This window comes from Oncorhynchus keta, chromosome 3, assembly GCF_023373465.1.
Source record: "Oncorhynchus keta strain PuntledgeMale-10-30-2019 chromosome 3, Oket_V2, whole genome shotgun sequence".
Lineage (NCBI taxonomy): Eukaryota > Metazoa > Chordata > Actinopteri > Salmoniformes > Salmonidae > Oncorhynchus > Oncorhynchus keta.
Window position 1 is genome coordinate 3,338,775 of NC_068423.1, and position 14,674 is coordinate 3,353,448.

General features: G+C 41.5%; 1 protein-coding gene across 1 annotated transcript in view; it reads left to right on the top strand.

Moving 5' to 3' along the window:
- si:ch211-180a12.2 (uncharacterized) overlaps window positions 1-14,674 on the top strand; it is a 61,280-nt gene that overhangs the window by 23,062 nt on the left and 23,544 nt on the right. Inside the window, exons 6-10 of the mRNA XM_052485738.1 lie at window positions 6,617-6,778; window positions 8,319-8,552; window positions 8,692-8,710; window positions 10,096-10,145; window positions 10,435-10,689. Of these exons, the coding sequence (XP_052341698.1) occupies window positions 6,617-6,778; window positions 8,319-8,552; window positions 8,692-8,710; window positions 10,096-10,145; window positions 10,435-10,689 (720 nt within the window). The remainder of the gene's footprint in view (window positions 1-6,616; window positions 6,779-8,318; window positions 8,553-8,691; window positions 8,711-10,095; window positions 10,146-10,434; window positions 10,690-14,674) is intronic.

Consider the following 14,674-nt stretch of genomic DNA (forward strand, 5'->3'; position numbering starts at 1 on the left):
TTTTATACTGTATTTTCAGTGTCTGTGTATATCTCATTGGCATTGGGTAATTCTATCGTTACATCCTAGAGAAGAACAGTTACTTGGGGACAATATAGTTTAGATTGTATTAGGTGGAGAGGGAAGGAATATGGTCTCAATTAATGAGAAGCTGGTTTTGGGCATCACTGTATGTAGCCTAGTGTTCTTATCAGTTTTTTTTCTCACTTTTACCTCTCTTCAGGGTACTAGGCTCTCTCTCAACTTGCAAGGTTTCCTGCAGCCTGTTCTGCGCTTCATCGGTGCTTGTGTACTCCATTCTCTGTGTTCGCTTCTATACCCACAGTATGGCCGGGAATCAAGTTGAAACTTGATTCCTTATTTCTCCAGTAACTGTCTGATCGTAATGAATTGCTTGCATTTTTTTTTAAATCAGCCTCGCAAGTCCTGGCGCAATCAAATGGACTGGCCCTGGTCCTTGATCTCCTTTCCCCCCTGTGCCCTCAGAATGTTGACTTTGGTCTGATAGTTCCACAGCTTACAGATTTCCGTGTGAGGGTATTTAGCGTTCTTCTGCTTCATACCGAGGATCTTCCGGTGATACATCCCCACCAAACTCCTCCGATATCAGCTTGATCACATAGCTGGAAAGGTCCCCTTTTTTCTTCACCTTCGGGTATGCACAATATTTTCATATTATTTTGTCTTGATCAGTTCATCTTCTAAAGTTTGCACCTTTTGTTTCCAGAAGGCCAATTTTTGTTGTCTTGTTCGTCCACACGCCCACCCTGTATATGCATATCTGACACAATAGACTACTTTCTTTTCGAGCAAATCTTATTTTTTAACAACAGATTGTAACAATTTGTTTGTTTTGGTGAGCATTGACAGCATTTTAGCTATGCTTTCCTGGATATCCTTTATCTGTGTGTTGCTTTCATTTGCATCTGCAAGTTGTTCTTTGTCTTTTCCTGTAAGGGAAGCCATGGCTCATTGGGTTCGAGGCTCAGCGTCGCTTTAATTAAAGATTGGTTCGCTATTGTGTATAACTGGCCGCTCACTCTATGCTGTTGCAGTGACCATATTAACGCAGTAAAATTGTAAGAGTCATGACCGCCGTAAAATTGTATGGCGGTTGAGTTGAAGTAATCTCCTCTTATGCACTCTGAACATGTTTTAGCAGTACTCAACTCGTTAAAACCTCTTAGGCCGCCCCATCCCGCATGCGGGATCGTGACTACAGCCTCAAGCTCATTACCATAATGCAACATTAGCGATTTCTGAAAATTGCAAATGAAATGAAATAAATATGCCTGCCCTCAAGCTTATCATTTTCTTAACAATCCTGTCGTCTCAGATTTTCAAAATATGAGAACCAGAGAAAATCAATAATTTGTGTAAGAGTGGTGATAGCTAGCTTAGCATTTAGCGTTAGCATTTAGCACGCAACATTCACAAAAACCAGCAAAGGGATCAAATAAAATAATTTACCTTTGAAGAACTTCAGATGTTTCAATGAGGAGACTCTCAGTTACATAGCAGATATCCAGTTTTTCCTGAAAGATGCTTGTGTAGGACACAACGTTCCGTTTTGTTACTATGCATTTGGCTACCGAAACTAACTGAAAATTCAGTCACCTAAACGTCGAACTTTTTTCCGAATTAACTCCATAATATCGACTGAAACATGGAAAATGTTGTTTGAATCAATCCTCAAGGTGTTTTGTCATATATCTCTTCATTGAAATGCCTTCCCTGGAAGCGTGCATTCTTCTCTGATTCGGATGGAAAAATACTGGTACCTGACTTTTGCGCACCAATTTCCACGCAGACACCGTGCGGGACACTTGGTAATTGTAGGCTCTTATGGTCAATCTTCCAATGATATGCCTACAAATACGTCACAATGCTGCAGACACCTGGGGAAACGATAGGAAGTGTCCGTTCATTCCTGTCGCATTCACAGCCATATAAGGAGATCATGGAAAACGTGCCTCCAGAAATCCTGTTGATTTCCTGGTCACTCAAACATCTTGGTTTTGCCTGTAGATTTTGTTCTATGGCACTCACAGTGAAAATCTTTGCAGTTCTGGAAACGTCAGAGTGTCTTCTTTCCAAAACTATCAATTCCAAGCATAGGCGAGCATCTTTTCGTGACAAAATATTGCGCTTAAAACGGGCACGTCTTTTTATCCAAAAATGAAATACTGCCCCTATAGGACTAACAGGTTAATGATTATCAGGTCACTAATAGACTGGTACTCTGGGCTCTTTTGTGCCTCTAAGCACTCTGATATCTATGCAAATGAAATCGAAAATCACGTCAAACACTTATCATCAAAACACTATGTGCTTTTAAAACTGACCTCACTGTGATTGATACATTTGAAGTAAGAAGTTCAACAACAGGTTGAAACGGAGTGGAAAAAGTAGGCTTTGAAACAACCCATATGCATTTTAGAACGTATGCATACACAGGCCTATAATTATTGTGCATTTGTATTTGATTTTGAATAGCCTAGTAATGGGGCATTTTTCTAAATATTTTCATGATTAATAGGATGACACAGTTAACTTTAGCAACAGAATATCTCACCACTGTGCATTTCCATCCCCTCCCCTCTCTCCTTCATTTCTTTCTCCAGCGAGAGACAGTTAACAGTTTAATTAAATATGTTTCGTTGTTACTATCGATGTTCCCAAACAGATTTCACTTGGATTCCCTAATTAAGCAATGGGTAGCTGCAGGAATAGGTTTGAGAGACCATGGAATAGCCTAAAGAGTTTGGGCAAAATATGACCTGTCGCTTCGCGAAATAACCAGAGTAGCCTACCTGACATGAGTGAAAAGCATGGGCGGGAAAATGGCCTCCATTCTGTATTCAAGTGCATATGGTTGACATACCTTTTTTCTCTTGCCTCTGTTCCAGCCCATTTAATAATGGACTATTCTAAATCGAAACTAATTTGACATATTAGTAAAGACGATATGAAATTGAGGATAGTCTGGGTGAACATATGATCTCTTGAAGAGAGAACAGCTGTGCAGCCTAAGGCATGGAACAGAGCACAAGCTTTTTCTGCGACTTCTCAAATCATCAATAGCCTATAGTCGCATCATGCAGCCCATATACTGTATCTTTTGATTTCTAAGGCATTCTATGGTTTAAATCTAACTCAAGTAGCCAAATAACTCAATCTAACATCTAGAACCTGTTTCAAATTATCACTTTTACACTCAACATAATAAGCACTTCATATGTGCACTCTCGCTCTGGAATGGGGAAAATATCCTTTCTACTTTTTTCAGCTAAGTTAAATTATATTCTTCTTACTATAAAATCATACAATATATAATAATGACACCTGACTTATAAGCATGTCGTGTCTGCAAAATGAACAAACCTCCAGCCTATGGCATGGCACATAGCCAGATAACATACAGTGGGGCAAAAAGTATTTAGTCAGCCACCAATTGTGCAAGTTCTCCCACTTAAAAAGATGAGAGAGGCCTGTAATTTCCATCATAGGTGCACTTCAACTATGACAGACAAAATTAGAAAAAAAATCCAGAAAATCACATTGTGGGATTTTTAATGCATTTATTTGCAAATTATGGTGGAAACATATTTCACTGTTGTTGGAGACTTTATTCATGTTTTTCCAAACTACACAATGAGGATGAGGAAGTGATTTCCTGTTTGGGTAAGTTTCTGGACCCTTCTATAACATTCAAATAATATTTTGTTGTAAAAAAAGAGAACTTCTCCTTTAACAGTGGAACCACCATAGGCCAACCCCCACTGAATTATTATTATTTATTTTTTTACTTTTCCAAAATGTTTATTTTAAATTTACATTTTTTCAGAAGGACATTGGTACCCTAATTAGCATTGGTACCCTAATGCTAATGCATCTTTCTCACCTCACTGAATGAATGAAAAAAATTGATGAATGGGTGACAATTGAATTTAAATGAGCCCTAAATGAATGATAAGGAGGGTGAATAGGTTGGTTTTAATTTAGAAAGTGTAATGATGAGTTTGTTATGCCTATTTATCATTGGCGCTAATGTTAATAATTTGACTGCGCGTCTTGCAGGTTGATACCATTCTTTTTTACGTTGTACTTTGTAAAAAAAAGAGGCTGTTTTATTAACTATAAAGCCATTACAAATCACATTTATTGTAAAAGAAACTACAACATGCTACGTGTTTTTTTTTATTTTTGCTACATTGTTTTTTGGTTTTCTAATATTACCTAAGACCTTTTTAAAAACAACCAAATTATGCGTCATTGGCTTGAAGAATTTGCTTTTTTTCACTAGGACTTTGTAGAATTATACAAATATATCAAATGTATTTATATAGCCCTTATTACATCAGCTCATTTATCAAAGTGCTGTACAGAAACCCAGCCTAAAACCCCAAACAATAAGCAATGCAGGTGTAGAAGCACGGTGGCTAGGAAAAACTCCCTAGAAAGGCCAAAACCTAGGAAGAAACCAGGCTATGAGGGGTGGCCAGTCCTCTTCTTTGTAACAGATTGTAACAGAACATTGCCAAGATGTTCAAATGTTCATAAAGGACCAGCATGGTCAAATAATAAAAATACAGTAGTTGTCAAGGGTGCAACAAGTCAGCACCTCAGGAGTAAATGTCAGTTGGCATGGATGAAACCAAGGCGCAGTGTGAGATGAATACATCTTCTTATTTAATGAAATGAAGAACACTTAAACATACTTACTAAACAACAAAACTAAGACACAGGCAACTAACACATAGACATAGATAATCAACCACGAAATACTCAAGGAATATGGCTGCCTAAATATGGTTCCCAATCAGAGACAACGATAAACAGCTGCCTCTTAATTGAGAACTAATCTAGACATACAAAACCCCTAGACTGGTCCCAACCCCATAAACATACAAAAACCCTAGACAGGACAAAAAACGTATATCACCCGTCACACCCTGACCTAACCAAAATAATAAAGAAAACAAAGAATACTAAGGTCAGTGCATGAGACAGAGTATCTCTACCGCTCCTGCTGTCTCTAAGATAGTTGAAAACAGCAGGTCTGGGACAGGTAGCACGTCGGGTGAACAGGTCAGGGTTCCATAGCCGCAGGCAGAACAGTTGAAACTGGAGCAGCAACATGGCCAGGTGGACTGGGGACAGCTAGGAGTCATCATGCCAGGTAGTCCTGAGGCATGGTCCTAGGGCTCAGGATCTCAGAGAGAGAGAGAGAAAGAAAGAAAGAAAGAAAGAGTGAAAGAGAGAATTAGAGAGAGCATACTTAAATTCACACAGGACACTGGATAAGACAGGAGAAATGCTCCAGATATAACAGACTGAACTTAGCCCCCCGACACACAAACTACTTCACCATAAATACTGGAGGCTGAGACAGGAGGGGTTAGGAGACACTGTGGCCCCATCCAATGATACCCCCGCACAGGGCCAAACAGGCAGGATATAACCCCACTCACTTGGCCAAAGCACAACCCCCACACCACTAGAGGTATATCTTCAACCACCAACTTACCATCCTGAGACGAGGCTGAGTATAGCCCAGAAAGATCTCCGCCACACAACCCAATATCCTTGACTCAATTTAGAGAAATAACCATTCTTGTTATATTTTTATACGGATATATTTCCACAAATATTTATTGATGCAATTCATGGTTTACAATTGCTTATCTGCAATTCATTGAGCCTTGGTGCTTATGTTTGCTCACCTTGTGTCTTGATATGCATCTGATCAGTATGCTAAATAGGACGCCCGGCAATGTTGTCTAGTGGGTACTTAAAGGCTGAAAGGCCAGGTGGTTCTCGTGTTAACAAGGGCCCCAGGACCACTGGAAGCAAGATGGCCCCATAACATCAAAGATACACCACCTGATTTTACAGTAGGTATGGGCTACTTTTCTGCATATGCATCTTTCTTTTGAAGCAAACCCCAGCACTGGTGTGAGTGGCCAAAGGGCTATATTTTCATGTTGCTATGGTCTGATTACATGAAAATTAGAGCTCTTTGGTCATGCACACCAGTGGTGGATTTTGTGTCGAAGGAAAGATGCATATGCAGAAAAAGTACCCCATACTTACTGTAACATCAGGTGGTGGATCTTTGATGTTATGGTGCTATTTTGTGCTACCGGTCTTGGGGCCCTTGTTAATGTCAACAGCATCATGAATCTTACCCAGTACCAGGACATTTTAGCCAAAAACCTGGTTGCCTCTGCGAGGAAGCTAAAGCGTGGCCTCAAGTGGATCTTCCAGCAAGACAATAACTCCAAGCACACGTCAAAATCCACAAATAAATAGTTAATTAACCACAAAATCAACATTTTGCAATGGTCATTTCAATCTCTGGACTTGTAGTTTGAACCTGTAGTTTGAGTTGAAGAGAGCAGTCCATAAACGCAGACGAAGGAATAGTCTTTTTCCCCCTCATCTTTATCAAGGGTGCCGTCATTTCAGACCCCACTGTATGTATATAATTGCACTTTTATTATGAAGTTTTGTAACACGACTAGTCTCCGAAAATTGTGTTCATATCACCACTGACATATATCTCCCTCTCCTCTCTCTCTCTCTCTGTCCCTCTCCCTCGTTCCCTCCCCAGAGAAGCAGAAGTTTCTAAATGTATCGGGGATCATTCTGCCTCCCCGGGTCATTGTGGGTCAGAAGGGCAGGGTGACCATCAGTGTGGAGGGGAGGAGGGTGGACAGGGTCCAGACCACCTGGTTTCTCAATGACACCCCCATTTCAGACACCTCACACACAGGTAGAGCCAAACCACAATATGTTACATAACATATTGTAAGCTTTATTCTAAGACATTTTAGAGGCCCATTCATGATTCTAATATGTTATAAAGCATTATACTATTATAAAGCATCATAGCATTATATACACTCTATAACATGTATTTGGACAGTGAAGTTACATGTTTTAATGTGGCTTTAATGTGGCTATGTATATTAAGTAGTCAAAAGTTTAGCATTTGGTCCCATATTCCTTCCACACAATGACGACATCAAGCTTGTTGGATGCATTAGCAGTTTGTTTTGGTTGTGTTTCAGATGATGTTCTGTGTCATTTTGGAGACACTTTTATAGTTAGAGTAAGAATAAGAAATGTTTCTGAACACTTACATTCATGTGGATGATACTATGATTATGGAAAATCATGACTGAATTGTGAAAAATTATGAGTGAGAAAGTTAGTCACAAATATCATACTGTACCCCCCAAAAAAAAAAAAAAAGAAATTTGCGAACCTCCACTGTTGTTAGTAATAGTGAGAGGTTAGCATGTTTTGTTGTAGCCTCTTTAACATTATCCTCATCGTTATTCATGATTAATTCGTGAGTTTTCCTAATCATGGCATAAGCGGGGTTAATTTAGATGTGTTCAGAAACATTTGATCTACTCACTTAGAAAGAATATTACTGCATATTCACCGTTCAGTTACTATTGGGCAAAACGTAAACCAAACCAAAACACAACCAAAACAAACTGCAAATGCATCCAACTAGTTTGTAAAGTCACAAGCCTGATGTAGTTATTTGCTTACAAGGAATATGGTACCAACTACAAATGCATAAAATAAGTGCTTTCATTTTAAAATGGAAAGCGGATATGTATGAAAATATCTTCAAATTAATGGTGACACTCTGTACTGTTGCCTCATATGAAACAGTATAGAGTATAGAGACAAATAGTATAGAGTATAGAGTATAGAGTATAGAGACAAATTGAAAATGCTTCACTGTCCAAATGCATATTGTGTTGAGTGTATATACACATAGAGCCAGACCACAATGTCTCTTTCGGTAACACTTTAATTACAGCCTACAGGTATACAACATTATTATGCTGTTAGAATGTATTGTAAGACATGCCATAAGCATGTATTATGTCTTATTTTCATCTCATAATGATCCTGACTGAATCTCTGACAGAATTTGTATAGAATTTTCAGCCAGTTTAAAATGTCCTGCATAGAGAGACAACAGTAGGCACCATAAAGGCTCATACAAGTTATAAAGTATTATACAAGTAATTATAAAGGACTTTCAATTAAGTGAAGTATTACTTTATTTTTGTCATTTATTTAGCATTTTGCCTTTGTTCAGTACATTATCTTAAGTAACTCGTTGCCTTTTGTCTTTTTCATGACCTAATTCTACTAACAAATATGGTCCAACATCAAATGACCAGAATCCCGTCCCACATTCAAAGCGTACGCTAACAACACTAACTTTCTCCGTAACCAACTAAGCACCATGCTTCTCCCCTACGGTCTCACTTTCAACTCCCCAGTCTCGGAGAATGGTCCTCTGCTGCTCTCTGGTGGCGACATGGGCTATTACAAGCTGCACACCCAGGGCCCGCTGCACTCGACGGGGGACAGCAGCAAGCAGCGACTGCTGTCCTCGCTCTCCTTCATCCCCCTGATCTCCATCCACAAGGGTGCGGTGTTCAAGTGCCAGGTGTCTTATGTGGGGAAAGACCAGGTTGTGGTGGAGAGGGTGTCAGAAAAGTTCACCATATTAGGTAAGGGACAGCTCGCAACAGGGTTTGTGTCAATGTTCTTCAATTCAGGACATTTTATTGAATTAAAATGGAATAAAATACAACCCTGTCTCTTTTACAGAAACACTGTATTTTACTTTTTCTCTTCCTTCTGTCTCAGTCTACAGTGCCTTCAGAAAGTATTCATACCCCTGGACTTATTCCACATTATAGCCTGAATTCAAAATGGATTAAATAAAATAAAAATGGCACCCATATACACACAATACCCCATAATGAGAAAGTGAAAACATGTTTTTATATATTTTTGCAAATTGATTGATCGAGAAATACCTCATTTACATATGAAAATCACCTTTGGGCAGTGATTACAGCTGTGAGTCTTTCTGGGTAAGTCTCTAAGAGCTTTCCACTCCCGGATTGTACAATATTTGCATATGATTCTTTTTAAAATTCTTCAGTCTCTCTCAAGTTGGTTGTTGATCATGGCTAGAAAGCCATTTTCAAATCTTGCCATAGATTTTCAAGTAGATTTAAGTAAAAACTGTAACTAAGCAACTCAGGAACATTCAATGTTGTCTTTCTTGGTAAGCAACCCCAGTGTATATTTGACCTTGTGTTTTAGGTTATTGTCCTGCTGAAATAATAAATTGTCTCACAGTGTCTGTTGGAAAGCACACTGAACCAGGCTTTCCTCTAGGATTTTGCCTGTGCTTAGCTCTATTCCATTTATTTTTTATCCCCCCCAAAAAAACCTAGTCCTTGTCGATGATAAGCATACCCATAACATGATGCAGCCACCACAATGCTTGAAAATATGATGTTGTGTTGGATTTGCCCCAAATTAATGTTTTGTATTCAGGACAAAGTTAATTTCTTTGGCACATTTTTTTGCAGTTCTACTTTAGTGCCTTACTGCAAATAGGATGCATGTTTTGGAATATTTTTATTCTGTACAGGCTTCATTCTTTTCACTCAGTCATTTAGGTTGCTATTGTGGAGTAACTACAATGTTGTTGATCCATCCTCAGTTTTCTCCTATCACAGCCATTAAACTGTAACTGTTTTAAAGTCAGCATTGGCCTCTTGGTGAAATCCATAAGCGGTTTCCTTACTCTCCGGCAGCTGAGGTAGGAAGGATGCCTGTATCTTTGCAGTGACTGTGTGCGTTGATATACCATCCAAAGTGTAATTAATAACTTCACCATGCTCATGTGTCTTTGAATCTGTCTTTGAAATTCACTGCTCGACTGTGGGACCTTAAAATTATCTGTATGTGTGGGGTACAGAGATGAGGTAGCCATTCAAAAATCATGTTAAACACTATTATAGTCGGGAGTAAGTCCATGCAACTTACTATGTTACTTGTTAAGCACATTTTTACTCCTGAACTTCATTTTTTCTTCTAAGAAACATAATTCCACTTTGACATTATGGGGTATTGTGTGTATGCCAGAGACGACAAATCTCAATTTCATCCATTTTAATTTCAGATTGTAACACAACAAAATGTGGAAAAAATACTTTGAAATTACTTGTCCTGTCCTCTCTTACTTTTCTTCAGCTCCCCCAAGGTCTCAGAGATTCAGCTCACAGAGGCAGGTGATGACTCCAGTAAGATGAATTCAAGTTAATTTTAAATACAAATTAAAGTACATTGCATATCAGGATTGGAGTTAATTCCATTTCAACTTGAGCAATTGCGTTTTTTTTACAGTTTTGACAGTATAGCAGACATTTTTATCCAAAACAACTTACAATTCAGTCCATGCAAAAAAATGTTGTGTGTCTATGATCCCTGTGGTAATTGAACACACAACCTTGGCTTTGCCAGAGCTGCACTGATACCAACTGAACCACACAAGTCTATATGCTGCATGTCTCTTTCCACTCTCTCCTCCAGGTGTGGTCACCCTGACCACCCAGGCCTCGTGCTTCCATCCAGACATCATCACCTTCCGTTGGTTCTGCCAGGGGGGCGAACTGAGCCCCGTGGCTTCCCAGGCCCTGTCTGCCCCACGGCCCGACACCCAGGGCTTCTTCTCGGCCATGAGCCAGTGCAAGCTGCCCCGCGCCGAGCTGGAGCACGGCGGCACCAAGGTGTGGGTGAGCGTCCATCACATCGCCCTCAAGCACCCCGTCACCCGCGAGACCCGAGGTAAGAGGAAGTTGAAGGTGTATTATTTGTTACATTAAATATAGTTTTTGGAAAAGGAGAGACTGCAATCCAAGCTGCTTTTAGGCTAAGGAAACAAATACATAATTTCATAATTTGGGTCAACTACCCCTTCAAGGGAGGAGGGGCAGTAATGACATATTTTGTGTCTTTTTCCACAGAAGTTTCATAAATGTAACAAATAGGTGTGAGGAATGACCAATGTTCCCTCTAAACTGCCAACATGCGCGCATACAGTAGTCCTAAGATTGTTGCACAGCTCCTTTGGACTGCCACTCAGAAATAGACCTATCAGCCCAAAGATTGTAATTCGCTCAACTTTCTAGAGCTGTGGTCACCAACCGGTCGATCTCCAAGGCATTCCTAGTCAATCTGCAAACATTCCTGTAAAAATAACTACAATAAAGCCTTCTGTTCATATCTTCTTTTTCTTTTTTTCTCTCGGGCTGTTGGTAGTAGGTGCACCCGATTCAGTTGCACTGCAGTGCTGGGTAGGAGAACTGTTGCCATTTTGAACCATTTAATTTGTCTGAAGGTACAAACTCTACCTTTCCCCCAGGCCCAGAGAGCAAATCAACTGCACTACAGACCTACCGCTGACCAATCACATGGCTCAGATGACCTGTCTGCAGTAATGTAGCAGGCATAAAAGAAAGCTATACAAAACGTTTAAAACCACGACTAGAGAGAGACTGTCAACGAATACAGCAAAGAGATGCTGTTTTTAATTTGAATTCAACACTTTTATAAGCCATAAAATCTCTTTCTTCCTATTTCCTCTCAGCGCTACAACAAGTACTGCAGCAGTAACATGCTGAAGATTTTACAATATAGGATTATCTTTGAAAGACAGGGTCTTGAAAAAGGAATGTTTCTTTTTTAGTTGATATTAATTTTGGGACAGGTCGAAACGTGTAACGTGTAACTGACCACAACGCTCGCGTTACGTGTGCGAGCATTGAAAAATAAACGTACACATACATGTTATTCAATCATTTCATCCAAACTGCTAGCAGCATTTTGATTTAGTCCATTCAGACCAGACGCGATCAGGACATGCAGGTTGAAATATCAAAATGAAATCTGAACCAAATATATTAATTTGTCGACAGGTCTAAACGCATGAAACATACTTGGCAATTTAGCTAGCAAGCTTGCTGTTGCTAACTAATTTGTCCTTGGATGTAAACATTGTTCTTATTTTACCTGAAATGCACAAGGTCCTCTACTCTGACAATTAATTCACAGATAAAAGGGTTCGTTTCTAGTAATCTGTCCTCCTTCAGTCTTCTTCTTCTTTGGATTTTTATGGTGATTGGCAAATCATCTTTAAAGTGCATTACCACTACTAACTGGACTGGAGTGTGGACCTCTGTTCATCTGTCTATAACGCACGTGGGTATATGCTCCTATGCTCCAGTTACACGTTTCGACCTGTCCCCAAATTAATATAAACTCTGCAAAAAAGAAACGTTCCTTTTTCAGGACACTGTCTTTCAAAAATAAATTCGCAAAAATCCAAATAACTTCAAAGATCTACATTGTAAAATCTTCACAGTTTCCCATGCTTGTTCAATGAACCATAAACAATTAATGAACATGCACCTGTGGAACGGTCGTTAAGACACTAACAGCTTGCAGACTGTAGGCAACTAATGTCACAGTTATGAAAACTTAGGACAATAAAGAGGCCTTTCTACTGACTCTGAAAAACACCAAAAGAAAGATGCCCAGGGTCCCTGCTCATCTGCGTGAACGTACCTTAGGCATGCTGCAAGGAGGCATGAGGACTGCAGATGTGGCCAGGGCAATACATTTCAATGTCCGTACTGTGAGACGCCTAAGACAGTGATACAGGGAGACAGGACGGACAGCTGATTGTCCTCGCAGTGGCAGACCACATGTAACAACACCTGCACAGGATCGGTACATCCGAACATCACACCTCCGGGACAGGTACAGGATGGCAACAACAACTGCCCGAGTTACACCAGGAACGCACAATCCCATCAGTGCTCAGACTGTTTACAATAGGCTGAGAGAGGCTGGACTGAGGGCGTGTAGGCCTGATGTAAGGCAGGTCCTCACCAGACATCACCAGCAACAACGTCGCCTATGGGCACAAACCCATCGTCGCTGGACCAGACAGGACTGGCGAAAAGTGCTCTCCACTGACAAATCGTGGTTTTGTCTCACATGGGGTGATGGTCGGATTCGTGTCTATCGTCGAAGAAATGAGCGTTACACCGAGGCCTGTACTCTGGAGCGGGATTGATTTGGAGGTGGAGGATCCGTCATAGTCTGGGGCGGTGTGTCACAGCATCATCGGACGGAACTTGTTGACATTACAGGCAATCTCAACGCTGTGCGTTACAGGAAGACATCCTCCTCCCTCATGTCGTACCCTTCCTGCAGGCTCATCCTGACATGACCCTCCAGATTGACAATGCCACCAGCCATACTGCTCGTTCAGTGTTGGCCAGCGAAGAGCCCGGATCTCAATTCCATTGAGCACGTCTGGGACCTGTTGGATCAGAGAGTGAGGGCTAGGGTTCCCCCCCAGAAATGTCCTGGAACTTGCAGGTGCCTTGGTGGAAGAGTGGGGTAACATCTCACAGCAAGAACTGGCAAATCTGCTGCAGTCCATGAGGAGCAGATGCACTGCAGTACATAATGCAGCTGGTGGCCACACCAGATGTTCACTTTTACATTTGACACCCCCCCATCAGACCATAAACCAAGGTATGAGGTCGAAGGAATAGTCCATAGAGCTCCGAGACAGGATTGTGTCGAGGCACAGATCTGGGGACGGGTACCAAAAAATGTCTGCAGCATTGAAAGTCCCCAAGAACATAGTGGCCTCCATCATTTTTAAATGGAAGAAGTTGGGAGCCACCAAGAATCTTCCTAGAGCTAGTGATGTTGCACCTTCCTGAGCAATCAGGGAGAAGAGCCTTGGTCAGGGAGGTGGCCAAGAACCCGATGGTCACTCTTACAGAGATCCTGAGTTCCTCTGTGGAGATGGGAGAACCTTCCAGAAGGACGACCATCTCTGCAGCACTCCACCAACCAGGCCTTTATGGTAAAGTGGCCAGACGGAAGCCACTGCTCAGTAAAAGGCACATTGCTAAAAGGCACCTAAAGGACTCTCAGACCATGAGAAACAAGATTCTCTGGCCTGATGAAACCAAGATGGAACTCTTTGGCCTGAATGCCAAGAGTCACATCTGAGGAAACCTTGCACCATCCCTACAGTGAAGCATGGTGGTGGCAGCAACATGCTGTTGGGATGTTTTTCAGCGACAAGGACCGGGAGACTAGTCAGGATTGAGAGAAAGATGAACGGAGCATAGTACAGAGAGATCCTTGATGAAAACCTGCTCCAGAGCTCTCATGACCTCAGACTGAAGGTGAAGAACCTTGGCGTGATCCTGACAACACCCTGTCGTTCTCAACTAACATCAAGGCGGTGGCCCGTTCCTGTAGGTTCATGCTCTACAACATCCGCAGAGTACGACCCTGCCTCACACAGGAAGCGGCGCAGGTCCTAATCCAGGCACTTGTCATCTCCCGTCTGGATTACTGCAACCCGCTCCTCCGCTCTCTCCACTGGCTTCCAGTTGAAGCTCGCATCCGCTACAAGACCATGGTGCTTGCCTACGAAGCTGTGAGGGGAACGGCACCTCAGTACCTCCAGGCTCTGATCAGGCCCTACACCCAAACAAGGGCACTGCGTTCATCCACCTCTGGCCTGCTCGCCTCCCTACCACTGAGGAAGTACAGTTCCCGCTCAGCCCAGTCAAAACTGTTCGCTGCTCTGGCTCCCCAATGGTGGAACACACTCCCTCACGACGCCAGGACAGCGGAGTCAATCACCACCTTCCGGAGACACCTGAAACCCCACCTCTTTAAGGAATACCTAGGATAGGATAAAGTAATCCTTCTCCCCCTTAAAAGATTTAGATGC